The 16,663-nt window shown below is 34.7% G+C and overlaps 1 protein-coding gene across 8 annotated transcripts in view; it reads right to left on the minus strand.

Moving 5' to 3' along the window:
* Window positions 1–16,663, minus strand: part of IFT74 (intraflagellar transport 74) — a 78,144-nt gene that overhangs the window by 25,513 nt on the left and 35,968 nt on the right. For 6 of the 8 annotated variants that reach the window (XM_033437746.2, XM_004275059.3, XM_033437745.2 and 3 more), the window contains 3 exons: window positions 12,443–12,586; window positions 11,073–11,113; window positions 8,302–8,381 (listed from right to left, as the gene is read on the minus strand). In XM_033437746.2, the coding sequence (XP_033293637.1) occupies window positions 8,302–8,381; window positions 11,073–11,113; window positions 12,443–12,586 (265 nt within the window). Of the gene's footprint in view, window positions 1–5,391; window positions 5,488–8,301; window positions 8,382–11,072; window positions 11,114–12,442; window positions 12,587–16,663 lie in introns of those variants that run through there. The other 2 variants (XR_004486112.2, XM_049711758.1) reach the window with 2 other exon arrangements.

Consider the following 16,663-nt stretch of genomic DNA (forward strand, 5'->3'; position numbering starts at 1 on the left):
TAAAGGAGCTGTTACAATGGAGGATTACTGGACTGAATGTCAATATTATGACATAGTATGAGTGTGTTTTGTGTTCAGTAATTGCAATCATTGTTGCTTTTGTTGTGGTCAACCATTTACAATGCTTGGTGTCAGTTTATCTCTTGTAAAAATAAAATACAGTGTATGTGTGTGAAAAAAAATAGCTATGTAGTTATTACCTTATAAAATACGTAAAAGGAAAATGTGTGATGACAATACCACAAAGATCAGGAAGGGAGAAGTAGAAGCATGCCATTGTCAAGGTTCTTATACTATACATAATGAGGTATAACATAAAGGTAGATTGTGATAAGTTAAAGATATACACAATATCCTAAAGCAACCACTAAAATAACAAAGCAAAGAATTATAACTGAAAAACCAATAAAGAAGATAAAATGGAATCATTAAAAATAATTAATCCAAGTCAGACAAAGAAGAATGAATAAACTGTGGTTTATCTTCACAGTGGAATACTACTCAGCAATGAACAGGAGCAAACTGGTGACATGTGCAAATATATGGATAAATCTTAAAATAATTATGCTGAGTGAAGGACCAGAGAAAAATGTGTACATAGTTATGATTCTGTTTATATAAAATTCTAGAAAATGTAAATTAATCAACAGTGACAGAAACAAGATCATCGGTTACTTGAGGATGGGAGAGTGAAGCAGGTAGGAGTGGGAGGGAGAGGCTGCAAAAGGGTATTAGGAGATTTTGGGGATTGTTGAGTATGTTTACTCTCTTGATTGTGGTGATGGTTTCACAGGTGGATGCATATGTCAAAACTTATCAAATTATGTACTTTAAATATGTTTACTGTATTGTATGTCAATTAAACCTTTGTAAAGCTGTTTTAAAAAAACTAAAAAAATTAATTAATTAATAGCATTAATAATAACAGCCAATAACATTTATGTGCAATTTTTAAATTGCATGCTATTCTGAGTCATACACACACACGCTCCATTCATCTAATCTTCACAGTAACCCTAAAAGGAAGGTAGGTACTGTTATTATCGCCACTTTAAAGATGAGGAAACTAAGGTACAGCAAGGTCAAGTAGCATGTCTGAGATCAGCCAGTAAAACAGCACAGCTCAGATTTGAATCCTGGCATGCGGGTTGCAGAACCCGTGCCCTAAAACAAAACTATTCTGTCTTTATAAATTCTATTTTACTTGACATAATCAGAGAATAAAAGCTTCTAACCTGAGCCTTGGAACTATGAGTAGGAAGAAGTATCCTACAGACAAACCAAAGAAAAGTGTTGTATTTTATGTTTTTACTACCCTTGAAAGCAGCATATAAATTATAGAGTAAATTGCAATGAATTCATTTGAAGTTTAGGGCAGTAATCCAATGATCCTGTAGCATTTTATGCATACTTCTATTATGATACATATTTATCACACTGTAGCTGTTAGATATTTAGATATCTGCGATATGCTGTATTGATAACCACATGATATTCCATTTTATCAATCTTTGGGAAGATACTGTATTCTAAAATTGAAGGAATAATTTGTAGTGAGCAATAATGCCCAAAAATCCTTCTTGGGGAGAAATGTGACTGTACTTTGTAAACTGTGTTCCTTAAGCCTTGTCTGAGCACGCAGATGTCCAGAAAATTAGCTCCACCTCGTGGATCATGGTAGTACTACAAATTCAGGCCTTTGAGAACAGTGAACTGTCAGAGAAGTAATTAGCACTGGTGAGGATGCGCTTTCACATACTGCTGCTGGATGTATAAACTGGTACAACCATTTCTGGAAAGAAATTTTCAAAAATAATCAAAATTGTATACATAAGTAACCTTCTATTCAAAATTTCACTTCTAGAAATTTAGCCTATAGAAATATACAAATTAACAAACATATATGTATCAAGGTTATTTAGTGCAGCATTGGTCTTGGTAGTGAAAAATTAGAAACAACCTAATGTCAATGTGGATATAGCTAATACTATTTAACAAGAATATCAACATGACTACAGCTAATAGTTTTTGTAAGTACTTAAATATGTGCCAGGGACCATTCTTAGTCTGGCTTTAAAGCCCTGACATTGGCTACTATGCAATACTTCTTAGAATGAAGTATATACATCCTCATATGGAAGAGTGTTCATCATATACAGTTAAATGAAAAGACTCAAGCTCAGAAGAATTGTATCACTCAATTAAATATATATACACTAAATATATATATATATATATGCCGTGTATAGAAAAAAGTCTAAAAGGCTATACATACCAAACTGTAAACAATGATTACCTCTGAAGAATGGGTTGCGTATGAGGAGAAAGGAGATGATTTTTACTTTATACACTTTTGTATTGCTTGAATTTTCCACATTAAATACACACCAGGTTTGTATATAAAAAGTACACAATTAAAAAAAATAAGTTAATTGGAGTCTTTAAAATAACTTTAACTACTTTAAGGAAAATTTTTTAAAACTAGTAAGGGGTAACCTCCTAGATGCTGACTGATAATTTGCACAGTTAATGACAATACATGAGAATGGTCATTTGAGGCAACACACACACACACACACACACACACACACACACACACCCATAAAATGAAGTACATTCAAGGTGATTAAAACGCTTCAGAAATTCTGGGTAAGTTTATAACTGGTAATTTTTTGACAAAGATGGTAGGTTGAACATGCACATCTAACCCTAACCTGCCCCACCCCCCAAACTCCACTAAAATTATAGTAAAAAGAATTTTTAAAGGTCAAACTCCCAGCAATGAGGAAAATAGGAGAGGAAACAATAGTAATAAAATTTTGGAAGCTGGAAGCAGATGGACAAATGGTAACTAACTTAGCAGACCTGAGAAAGTCTAAACCTAAGCTGCACTGGGTAAAGATGAGAATTAACCAGATTTCAAAAGGCTCAGGAGTTCTGCATAGACAATCACTTATTTTGTGTTCCTACACCATGAAAGGTTTTGTCGTGTCTTAAAATAGTAACACTGCTCTTTTTAGAATTTAACAGAATATAGTGAAGAGTACAGTAGAGGCCTGAGTTAAGTGGACCAATAAACACCATTTACTTTGAGGGACCTTCAATATGAAATATACAAAAATTAATTTGTGGTGAGAATAAATTTTCTTAGTCAACAATTACCTTATCAAAAACTAACTACTCAACCATATGTTAGAAGTAAATCTTTAGGTAAAAGAATAATAAAAATAATATCCTATGTTGAATGAGAATATAGGCTACTATTAGCTTGTTGCCTTCACCTAGAGCTACAACTCCTTTTCCATTACTTTCCCTTTCTCATACAGAAGCAGCATTTTAAAAAGCAACAATTAAGTAAATATTTAATGGTTGGCACTTCAGCTTGAGAAAGGAGAAATCAGGATGGATTCCAGGAGAAATCAGGCTTTTCTGAAAAGTAGCATGGCATCTGCCAATAGTGCTCTGCTTTAATAATGATGCAGATTGTAGCCGAATTCTGACCATATAACAACTTTCAATAGCGCTATTTCTCACTGCTTCTAGTTAGCAAAAATAGTAACAATTCCTTTCCTGCTAAAATATAGGATAGTACACATATTTAAACCTAAGTATTTTTTAGAACCCATATAACAAAGTTACCTGATCCAGCAATAAAGTAAAACTACTGTAGGGGTGAAGTCTAACAAATACTTAACATAATAGGATTAAATCCCCCAGCAGTTTAAAAAAGTAATGACATCTTATTATAATGAAAATTCTCTGTTATCAGGTTATTTCTCCTTTAAAAATTACTTACAAAGACTAAATAAAGATTTGAGAGCAAAGAAGCCCATCTAGAATTGGTCAAAAGTGTAAGTGTATTATGAGGATTTTTTCTGCATTATCCAGATTGTCACAGAAACTGATAACTCAGCATCCAGGAATAATGAAGATTTTTGTAGAATAGCCAAATAACTGTTAATTGATTTTATTAAGTTAACTTTGAGACAATGTAACTTTTAGCAAATTGTAACTTTAAGGACTTAAAAAGTGCAAAAATATGATGAACTTGAAGAAGCTGTTTGATTACAGGACCACCATTAATATCTAGCAGAGAACATAACTGTACCTAAACCAGTATCAAAGGATGCCTTTAAATTTAGAATGAATTATGCAAACCTTTTAAAAGTTTATTTGAAAACTGAAGGGTTGGAGCAAGTACTAACAAAGTCAGACATGTACAAACACATTTACAGTTTAAGTGTTATGTTAACCAGAACCCCTACAAGGCAAAAGGTGGCCTAGCTGGATTACACACAGGTGCCATAAATGGAAGAAACCAGGTAACATCTAAGAAATTAATAAAATGGCCAGAAGGAATAAAGCTGGGGGCAGAGATAAGTATGGACCAGAAAGTCAAAATAACTTGATAATCCTCCACATCTTAAGGAGCAGATTATCCACAATCTTGAGTCAAGGGACTGCTGAGAATGCAGATGTAGATAAGAATCCACCTCTTTACTGGAAATCATAAATCGAAGGTAGGAATCCTCTAAAAAGTAATAAAACTGTTGCTAACTAATCAAGCTCTCTCTGTAGATAAGAGTGCATTTGTATATCTTAAGAACTAGAGGGCCCAAAGAAGTGACTAGAGCCCAACTCTCACCTTTAATTCATTCTACAAATCCTTCCCTTCTAAAATACAGGACTGGGAATTCCCTGGCTGTCCAGCTGTTAGGACTCCATGCTCTCACTGCTGAGGGCCAGGGTTCAGTCCCTGGATGGGGAACTAAAAATCCCACAAGCTGCACGGTGCAGCCCAAAAAAATAATAATTATTTAAAAATATATAAATAAAATACAGGACTGTTTAATTCATTCCACAAAGACTTATTGAATGTTTATTTTCCCAGGCATTGTGTTGATGAAAGAGGTTACCAAAGTGAACAAGACACAGTCCCTGTCCTGGAGGATGTAGAGCTTAAGGGAAAAGACAAACACCTAAGTAGAAAGTGGTAAAGTAATGTGGTCAATACATTTATGCCGTGTGTTCTGATAACAGAGGGGATCACTCACTTAGCCCAGCCCAGAAATAGGTCAGGGAGAGAAATTAGGGTTACTATGTTGGATATGAAAGGATACCTGAGCTAGATCTTAAAAAATGAGAAGTTAGTAAAGTAAGTAACAGAGAAAAGAACATTCAAGAAAAGGGAACAAATAATAGGAGCAAAGGATTGAGCATGAAACAATCCTTTGATGTATGATAAGAGGGTGAGGTGTGAGGTACCACTGGTAGATTATTATTATTATTCTTAGAATGTAAGGATAGAGATGCTGAGGGGTAGGAGAGGAGGCTGACAATGTACAGGTCAGATTATGGAGGGACTAGAATGCCACACAAAGATTCTTAAACTTTATCTTGTAGGTCACGGGGAACCACTGTTAAGTGGAGAATGATACAGAATCACATTTCACATAAGTCACTCTGGCAACACTGTGGTGGATGAATCTGACAGGGAGCAAGATTGGAGGTCGGGGACCAGTTAGTAGACTACTGAAATAGTTCAGGAAAGAAACAATGAGGTCCTGAACTAACAAGTGACCTTCTAATAAAAACCCCAATAATCCAGGATGATCAAAGTGTAGTAGAACAAAAAACTAATGCATTGATATATATGTGAACATACAATACATAATATTTATATATCACATATATTTTTATAGGTACATATATATATGCTTTTTTGCTACTATTACATTACATTATAGATTGTGCCTTTCTACATTAATCAAAAAGGACAGGTAATTCCCTGGTGGTCCAGTGGTTAGGGCTCCTCACTTCCACTGCAGGAGGAACCGATTCGATCCCTGGTCTGGGAACTGAGAGCCCGCAAGCTGTGGTGCGGCCAGAAAAAAAAAAAAAAAAGGACAAAGAATTTACGAAAACAAAAAGGAAAAGGGAAGCTACAATTCAAAGCATTCTATTTATCGTAGAACTAGCAATTAATAATAAATTGTTTAAAAACACAGACCTACTAGAGAATGGACTTGAGGATATGGGGAGGGGGAAGGGTAAGCTGGGACAAAGCGAGAGAGTGGCATGGACATATATACACTACCAAACGTAAAATAGATAGCTAGTGGGAAGCAGCTGCATAGCACAGGGAGATCAGCTTGGTGCTTTGTGACCACCTAGAGGGGTGGGATAGGGAGGGTGGGAGGGAGGGAGACGCAAAAGGGAAGAGATATGGCAACATATGTATAAGTATTACTGATTCACTTTGTTATAAAGCAGAAACTAACACACCATTGTAAAGCAATTATACTCCAATAAAGATGTAAAAATAAAATAAATTGTTACCCCCAAATGAGTTATTTTACTGGAAAAATAAATAGAATTCTGCTAGAAATTTAAATTTAGAAGGAGGAATATTATTTAAAATGTATCCCATAAAGCATCTGAAATCAAGAACATTATCAGATTTCTCAGAATAATTTATTAACAAAGAAAATCTATATACTAGATCTACATAAATTAAAAGCAATAAAATAATTTAATAAAGAAAACAACATGACCTTAGTAACAATTTATTGTGAACCTACCTTGCCATGTGTACCACTTACTATTTGTAAATCTTAGTGAGGTAGGACCACTATATTCATTTTGCAGATGAGAAAATGAAAGCTCAGATAAGTTTACTTACCTAATAACCAGGACTTAAGGTTTGTCTGATTTTAGATGTCTTGTTTACATGTAGCCACATGTAAATAAGACTGTAAGCATTTCACAAGAATATTTTTATTTCACAAATACAGCACTTCATATCAGAAAGCCAAGATTAGGTTTGGGCAATAGAGCTAACACTGGTGTCAAAGAGAACTTGATTTATATCTAGACTTTACCCCTTACTAGCTGTGAGAATTTGAGTTAACTTCTCTGAGTTTCAACAAGCATAAAAGAGGTTAGAAGCCTTCAAAGTGTTCCTGCAAAGATCACAAAGTAACCAGTCCAGGAAGTAATCAATTAATAGTAGCTAATGCTATTATTCATAAATCAATAAAATGTATAAATAAAACTAATACACTGCATTAAAATTGAAATAAAAAATTAATTTAGGAAAAGAACACCCTTTTCCTCTGCTATGAATGTTTCTTTAGCCATAATAGGCATATTATTTACAATAGAATACCTAACTCATAAGAATATATAGTCAACTCTTGATAATCCAATAGCATATTAACTGGCTTGCAGTTAATCTGTGATTAAAGTGCCATAGTAACCCAGCTTTTCCTCCCTTGTTAGAGAAAAGTTGGTTAGGAACCTGTGATGCCCAAACTCTTCCCTCAACCACACATACACTGTAGCTCCCAAATCCCCACCACTGCATTTCCGCCCGAAGTGCTCTGGTCCCTGCCTTGGCACTTCAAATCCCACTGCTGGGGAAAGCTGAGAGAGGACTGGAATAATCAGTACTTGCCACCACACTAGTGGGTCCCCTAGCGAATAATTCTTCCTACATTTTTTGTGATATTTGTGATGTGATCCTCACTCCCCTGTAACTCTACCACTTACGCCAGTTAATAGCTGACAATATTGAAGAAGTATAACTTAGAAATCTGTGAGCAACTTTAAACCATTTTACTTGATTAAAAAAAAAAAATTTCTTGGGCTTCCCTGGTGGCGCAGTGGTTGAGAGTTCGCCTGCCGATGCAGGGGACACGGGTTCGTGCCCTGGTCCGGGAGGATCCCACATGCCACAGAGCAGCTGGGCCCGTGAGCCATGGCCGCTGAGCCTGCGCGTCCAGAGCCTGTGCTCAGCAACGGGAGAGGCCGCAACAGTGAGAGGCCCGCGTACGGGGAAAAAAAAAAAAAAAATTTCTTGCTGTATAGCACAGGGAACTCTACTTCACTTCGCTGTACAGTAGAAACTAACACAACATTGTAAAACAACTACATCCCAATTAACAAAAAAATTTGTTTGCAAAACAAAAATTCTTGCCATTATATAACCATTTTAAGTTATATAAGTTTTTAGTTGGCTTAAATAGTTCAACACTAACTATAATATTTAGTTACTATTAAAATATTTAGTTACTATTAAAATTCAATACTAACTGTAACATTTAAAATATTACTTAAATGATTCAATACTAACTATAATATTTAGTTACTACTACTAAATATTTTAATAGTTAAACTTAGTGATATCACAAAGAATTAAATAATAAACCCCAGGTAAACAGTCCCTGAGGCCCAAGTTAATACTGTATAAATACTGCTATGTATCTATATTATACTTCATAAAAATATTTAAAAAATTACCTTGGTGTTCTTCTAAATCCATGTCAAGTTGTCTAATTTCTTCATTAAGCTGACTTATTTTTTCTTTTATATCTGTTAACCTGTTGAAAATATTATTTAATGAATTTATGGCAGACAATTTAGATATTCAGTAAAAACATTTAGTGACGATGTTATGAAATCTTACATCTTTTTGAATCTGCAGAAACAATATCAATAAATAATATGCTTTATTCTGAGGACAATACTATAAATTTGAGAGAAAAATCTTTTTTCATGATTCGCATTTAGAGTATAAAGTGTGTTCTGAGAATGCTGGCTTGCCTGACTTCAACAGTAGACCCTTCCCTGCCAGCCATCTTTTGAGCTTTACTTGTGATATTAAGAAAATAAAAAATCTTTAGCAACCTTCTTTTTGTAGGTTTATATAAACTAAACTAAGTTAGCAAGTTTGTCTTAAAAGTTAGAAAATAAGAGAAAATTTACCATTGAGAGAAGATTATATGGGTTAAAATTTTAACAAAAGCAGTTGTACTTATTACAAAGCTATAGTAATCAAGACAGTATGATACTGGAATAAGGATAGACATATCCTTTTAAGGATAGACAATGGAATAGAATTGTGAGTCTAGGAATAAGACCCTGTATCTATATACAACTGATTTTTGACAAAGGTGCCAAAACAATTAAACAGAGAAAGAACATTAAATAATATTTCTTAAAAGAATATTTCAACAAATGGTGCTGGAATAACTGGATATACACAAGCAAAAGAATAAAACTGGACTCCTACCTCATACCATACACAAAAGTTAACTAAAAGTGGATCATAGATCTAAACATAAGAACTAAACTATAAAACACAAATAAAAAAACATAAGCATAAATCTTCAAGAAATTGAACTAGGCATTGGTTTCTTACATATGACACCAAAAGCACAGATGACAAAAGAAAAAAATAAATAAACCAGATATAATCAAAATTTAAAACTACTGGGACTTCCCTGGTGGCACAGTGGTTAAGAATCCGCCTGCCAATGCAGAGGATACAGGTTTGACCCCTGGTCTGGGAAGATCCCACATGCCGCAGAACAAATAAGCCTGTGCACCACAACTACTGAGCCTGCACTCTAGAGCCCATAAGCCACAACTACTGAAGCCTGTACACCTAGAGCCCATGCTCCGCAACAAGAGAAGTCACTGCAATGAGGAGCCCGGGCACCGCAACAAAGAGTAGCCCCCGCTCGCTGCAACTACAGAAAGCCCGTGCACAGCAATGAAGACTCAATGCAGCCAAAAATAAATAAATAAAATAAATAAATTTATTTAAAAAATAAAGTCTTAAAAAAAATTTTAAACTTTTGTCTTCAAAGGACACCATAAAGAAAGTGAAAAGAAAACCCAAATAATGGAAGAAAACTTTTGCAAATCATTTATCTGATAAGAGACTTTATTTAGAATATATAAAGAGCTCTTACAATTCAATAATAAAACAATAAATAACCCCATTTAAAAATGGGCAAAAACACAGGGAGATCAGCTTGGTGCTTTGCGATGACCTAGAGGGTGGAATAAGGAGGGTGGGAGGGAGGCTCCAGAGGGAGGGGATGTGGGGATATATGTATGCATATGGCTGATTCACTTTTTTGAACAACAGAAACTAACACACTATTGTGAAGCAATTATACTCCAATAATGATCTATAAAAAATAAATAAATTTTAAAAATGGGCAGAGAATGTGAATAGACATTTCTCCAAAGAATATATATATATGACCAATAAGTACAGGAAAAAGAGTTTAAGATCATTCATTAATCATCAGGAAAATGCAAATCAATGATACCACTTCACACCTACTAAGATGGCTACACAGTAATCAAAAATGACAGATAATAACAAGTGTTGGTGAGGTCATGGAGAAACTGGAACACTTATACACTGCTGGTGAAAATGTAAAATGGTGCAGCTGCATTAGAAAATAGTCTGGCACCTCCTCAAAAAGTTAAATATAGAGTTACCGTATGAACCAGCACTCCTAGGTAAATTCCACTCCTAGGTAAATACCCAAGAGAAGTGAAAATATATATGTCCACACACAAAAACATGTACACGATTGTTCATACCAGCATGATCCATCACAGCCAAAAAATAGAAACAATCCAAATGTCCATCAATTAATGAATGGATAAATAAATACGGTATAGCCACACAAATGGGATATTATTTGGCAATAAAAAGAAATGAAATACTGATACATGCTACAACACAGATGAACCCTGAAAACATTATGCTAAGTGTAAGAATCCAGCCACATAGGACCATATATTGTATGCTTTCATTTATATGAAATGTCCAGAACAGGCCAATCTACACAGACATAAGGTACAGTGGTTGCTTAGGGCTGGGAATGGGGGATGAGAGGTGTGATGGTTAAGGGATATGGGTTTCTATTGGGGTGACTGAACTGTTCTGAAATTGACTGAGGTGGTGGTTGCACAACTCTGTGAATATAATAAAAAACTCTGAATTGTACACTTTAAATATGTGAATTGTACGGTATGTATTATATCACAATAAAGCTGTTTTTAAAAAGCAATTATACTATGTAATGGCTCTTTACTAAACATTCAAAGAATTATTTAAAGCTATAAATAAAACTGAAAGCTGCATCAATATTGTCAGTGTGAATCACAGAAAAAATGACTGTAACAATATGCACCTCTTACACATTTAGAATGCAATTTAAAAGATGAGAAATGAATGTAAAATGTCCTAGTGTAAAAGTACTTACTGTCGCTCCATACTGGCTATTTCCTGATTATCTTCTTTAACCTATAAAGGCATGAAGAGAAAACAGAATTTAAAGAATTACTCATTGTTAGGCTATCTTAAAGAGATTTTCCTTCTAGGGTGTGTACTAAAATATCAAATCTAGTCGCTTTAAACTTATTTCTTGAAATTCAGCCTTTGAAGTTGAAAGGAACATCATTAGGGAACTATTCACAGATTTTTCTTTCCTCCTCAAAGGAAGAGTGGTGACTGATAAATATCCATACCTATCCACGTGGCACCAAGAAGTTAACACATCTTCAGGCCTGGATCAATTTACATAAATATCTAGGATTTTTGAGCCTGTCTCCCCCGCCCTGCTCCCCCTGCTCCCCACCCCCAACCCATGCACACGGTAGGGCTGCCAGATTTAGCAATCCTCGTTACATCTGAATTTCAGAAAAACAATGAATAACTTTTGTGGTATGTATTTGGAATACACTTATTGTCCTTACGTGTATACTTATTCTAAAAGATTATTCACTGCTTATCTGAAATTCAAATTTAACTAGTCATTCTGTATTCTATCTAGAAATTCTATACCAAGATCACACTCTTCGTCCCCTGCCTTCAATGATCTCTTTCCAAGGAACTTCAGAGATTCTAGATTTTGATACCTTTCTAGAATGATTCTAACACTTAAATAGCTCCTGAGTTGATCCCTAAGCCTCCTACAAACCCACTGGATTCAATCTAAGACCACAAAGGAGTCCCATTTGTAGGTTCCTGACTAGAGGTGCTCCCAAATATATAGGCTCCTAAGGGCTGTATATTTAGGGTGTCTCAGGATAAACAATAGGATAAATTAAAGCCAGTATTGGGATAGTAAGAAAGCTACTGAACACATCTGACATAACATGGTGACATACTGTGATTTCACAGGACATTTTAATTCCATTCACTTCATGGTGGCACTGATAGAAATAACCACACAAAGTTGTCAGCCTTGGGGCACTTCATTTTCTAAATATGAGGCCCAAAACAAATAATGGAATACATCTTCAATAAGATTAATTATTTACTGATCAATAAGAAGAGTTTCAAGTTTTTCTTATAAGGATCCAAAACATGAAAAAATGACCAAAATATGCATGAAGACCATATAAAATTAGGATTTAAGCAAAAAAAAAAAAAAGTTTATTTGAGAAATGACTTTTACCTAGATCTTCTTAGTCAAGCAGTTCATATTAATTTAGATGGAGTTCACTTTTCACTGTTTTTTAAGAAAATAAACTTATTAGTTTTCTGTTCAATTCATATGCCTTAAATAAAACAGACTGATACATTTACCAAATCCTGACATATTAAAATACATATGTTTGTTTTTCCTACCTGCTTAAGTAATCTCTCTCTCTCTTCCATTGGGGATCCCGTGCTTTTGTCTTCCGCAATCATTTGATCTCGATGGGACTCCAACTCATAAAGTTTTTCATGCAACAATACAGCCTCCTGTTTTACCTGGGAGTGTGCTATTTCCTGAAGAGAATTAAAATAATTTTAGTATTTTATCAAAAACTATTCAAATAGTTTTCAGTTTATAAGACTAAGGACAAATTTAAACTACCAGCATCTTTAAATAGAGATATCAAGAACCTAGAGTACTCAATAATGCTACAAAGTACGTTTCTAAACATTGAAGAATAAAAATAAATCCCTATATACTTTCATAAGCAATTTTCAGTCTAAGGTTCACAAGAAGGTGGTAGCTTTAGTTTATTTTCTAAATATAAGACCTAAACAAAGATAAAGACATCTCTACTAATGGGAAGATAATAAAGAAAATGTAACGATGTATGTATAACTTTAACCACAAAACCCAATCCAAAGTCCAAGGAACTGATCGCTAGAGGGAAGATATTTTCCCCTGAATAGATCATATATATGCTTTCCTACAAGTTTATGGGTTGAACTATATCCCCCAAAAATGTATGCTGAAGTCCTAATCTCCAGCACCTGTGAACATGACCTAATTTGAAATGGAGTCTGTGCAGATTTAATCAAGTTAAGATTATCTTGAGGTCATTAAAGTGGACCTTAATCCAGTATTAACTGCTCTTTATTAGAAGAGAAGAGGTAAAAAGCAGAGACACCCGAGGAGAATGCCATTTGATGATACAGGCAAAGAATGGAGTGATGTAGCTACAAGTCAAGGAACAAATGCCAAGGATCGACAGCCAGCACCAGAAGCTAGGAAGAGGCAAGGAAGGATTCCACCTAGTGTCCCAAAAGAAGCAAGTCTTTGATTTTAGACTTTTAGCCTCCAGAACTACAAGAAATTTCTGTTGTTTTATGTCACCCAGTTTGTGATACTTTATTACAGCAGCACTAGGAAACTAATAGACACGAGTAGTAAAATTATCATGTATTCACCACTGTTCTACTGTTCACAAAGAGAAAATAAGGGATGTGATAATTTTAAAAGATAACCAAAAGAGCTAGGGATGTTGGTGGTAGTGGTGATGATGATGATGAAAATGACATTTGAAGCTGTTATTTATTGAGCACGTATTCTGTGCCAGGCACTATACTTCATATTTTTTATATACTAGCTCTAACACTCAAAGCAACTCTGTAAGATAGTACTATCATCTCTGTTTTACAGATGAGAAAACTGATGATCTGATATCTAAATTTTTCTAAGTTAACAAAAATAAAAGTTAATCATGAAAAAAAAGTTAATGATATCTGAAAACAGGCTCACAGTATGAACAAGATTTTTAAGAGGGGAGACCTCCTCCTTTTTGAAAGCAAAAGAGAAGGAATCTTAAAAAAAGGAAAAAGTGAACAAGAGGAAATGTTTGAAAGTCCATAGGCAAAGGGTTATATACACAGCTTAAGTAATGTCTTAGCTTCAGGTGAAAAGGCATGATAATAAAATACCGATAGAAAAAATGCAGACATTTTGATGTATCCCTTTTCATAGTACCTCCCCCGTCCCTTTTGCTTAACCACCTATAGACATGTTCATCATTGCATCTTGATAAAACCACTCCTGAAGACTCAAGCTCTTGTTGATCTTTCACCTGATTTTTTTCACACTCCTATGAACTGAATCAGCAATACTTAGCACAGTAGGGAGCATACAGCAGATATGCAATAAACACTACTTGACTGATATCTGACATAATGTTATCTTGAAGAACAAATCTTCCCCCCCCGCAAAAAGACCCACAAAGGAATCCAGCTAAAGTTAAACAGAATTAGGATCTACATTTTCTTCATTTGAGAATACTGTAAGTTTTTTTAAATTCATGTAATTTTAGGCATACATGTACTAATGCCAAAGTAGAGTGGCATCAATAGAAACACTAATTCCAAGGTTATACCCTACACCTCTTCCTGTGGAAACTAAATCTGCCAATGAAATAAGACCTAACTCTCTCCTACACACCCTAAAAAAAGATAGTGAGGAATTCTGAAAGCTGGCTGTATTAATACTATATAAATGCAGTCCTTATTCCTTGAAGCATATTTTTATTACCATAGAGATCAAAGAAAATAAAAATTCTGTGTACCCACATGTAGACAACTGGATATAGAAAATCATCTTAATATTTTTAAGCAAACTAGTTTTTTCAATAGCAAATTTCCAAAAGAATGATTACAAAATACTCATGGTTTATTTCTTTTGCAAGCTAGGTGAAAGCAATCATGTCAATTTACAATTGTTACTAATCCTATCATCGTTATAGCTACCTGAATACATAGGAAATCAAGAAAGGCAGGAAAGATTTGATGTACAGACAGTGGGAAGGTAGTTTGCAGAAAAAGAATGCATTGGCCAACAAATATATAAAGAGATACTCAACTTTTTGTATAAATAAATGAAAATTAAAACAAGATACTAATTTTAAACTATTAAACTAGTAAAAATGGAAAAGGTGGATGGATAATGCAGCTGTTAATGAGTACGGGGGAAATAGGCACTCTCATACATTGAGATTAGGAGTAGAAAATGGAACTTTTTTGGAAGGCAATTTGGCAATGTTACAACGTTTTAGAAGTTTGTACCTTCTGACCCAATGCAAGAAATTTATCTTAAGATACACTCGTAGTAACTTTGCATAAAATGTGTTTTCACTACACCATTGTTTTATAATCTCAAAAAACTATCAATATAAACAACCTAGTCATCTACAAGGCTGTGCTATATATAGTCATACAATGTAATACAATGCAGTAATTTCAAAAAATGAGAAAGATATCTTAAGAGCTGACATGAATAGACATTCAAGAGAGAATGTTAGGTTAAAAAAAAAAAGCTGCAGACAGCATATCCAGTGTACATCCCACTTAAGGTTTTTCTCAACAGTAAAATGAAGGTAGGATTATAGGATTGCTGTGAAGATAAAATGACAATGCTGGTGACATATGTAAAGAGCTCAAAAAAAGCACATAGTAATCACTCAATAAATGTGAGAGCAGTTCTGTCTGGAAAGAGGGAAAATAAATAGGCATTTTTACTTTCATCTTATTCAATTTTTTAACAGAAAACATGTTTTGTGACTTTAAAAACGCTTTAAATAAATAATAAAACAAATGCAAGCTTTTACATCTTTAAAGTAATGAACTGACTTCTCCATCTTCACTTGTCTTTAGTCTCTTGCTTGTATGTTTTTTTTTAACATCTTTATTGGCGTATAATTGCTTTACAATGTTGTGTTAGTTTCTGCTATATAGCAAAGTGAATAAGCTATATGTATATATATATCCCCATATCCCCTCCCTCTTGTGTCTCCCTCCCACTCTCCCTATCCCACCCGTCTAGGTGGTCGCAAAGCACCGAGCTGATCTCCCTGTGCTATGTGGCTGCTTCCCACTAGCTATCTATTTTACATTTGGTAGTGTATGTATGTCAGTGTTACTCTCTCACTTCGTCCCAGCTTACCCTTCCCCCTCCTTGTGTCCTCAAGTCCATTCTCTAGTCTGCATCTTTATTCCTGTCCTGCCCCTAGGTTCATCAGAACCATTTTTTTTTTTTTTAGATTCCATATATATGTGTTAGCATACGGTATTTGTTTTTCTCTTTCTGACTTACTTCACTCTGTATGACAGGCTCTAGGTCCATCCACCTCACTACAAATAAATCAATTTCATTTCTTTTTATGGCTGAGCAACATTCTATTGTATATATATGCCACATCTTCTTTATCCATTTGTCTGTCAATGGACACTTAGGTTGCTTCCATGACCTGGCTATTGTAAATAGTGCTACAATGAATATTGTGGTACATGTCTCTTTTTGAATTATGGTTTTCTCAGGGTATGTGCCCAGTAGTGGGATTGCTGGGTCAGATGGTAGTTCTATTTTTTGTTTTTTAAGGAACCTCCATACTGTTCTCCATAGTGGCTGTTATCAATTTACATTCCCACCAACAGTGCATGAGGGTGTCTTTTTCTCCACACCCTCTCCAGCATTTACTGTTTGTAGGTTTTTTGATGATGGCCATTCTGACCGGTGTGAGGTGATACCTCATTGCAGTTTTGATTTGCATTTCTCTAATGATTAGTGATGCTGAGCATCCTTTCATGTGTTTGTCGGCAATCTGTATA

Source organism: Orcinus orca, chromosome 6 (genome assembly GCF_937001465.1).
Source record: "Orcinus orca chromosome 6, mOrcOrc1.1, whole genome shotgun sequence".
Taxonomy (NCBI): Eukaryota; Metazoa; Chordata; class Mammalia; order Artiodactyla; family Delphinidae; genus Orcinus; species Orcinus orca.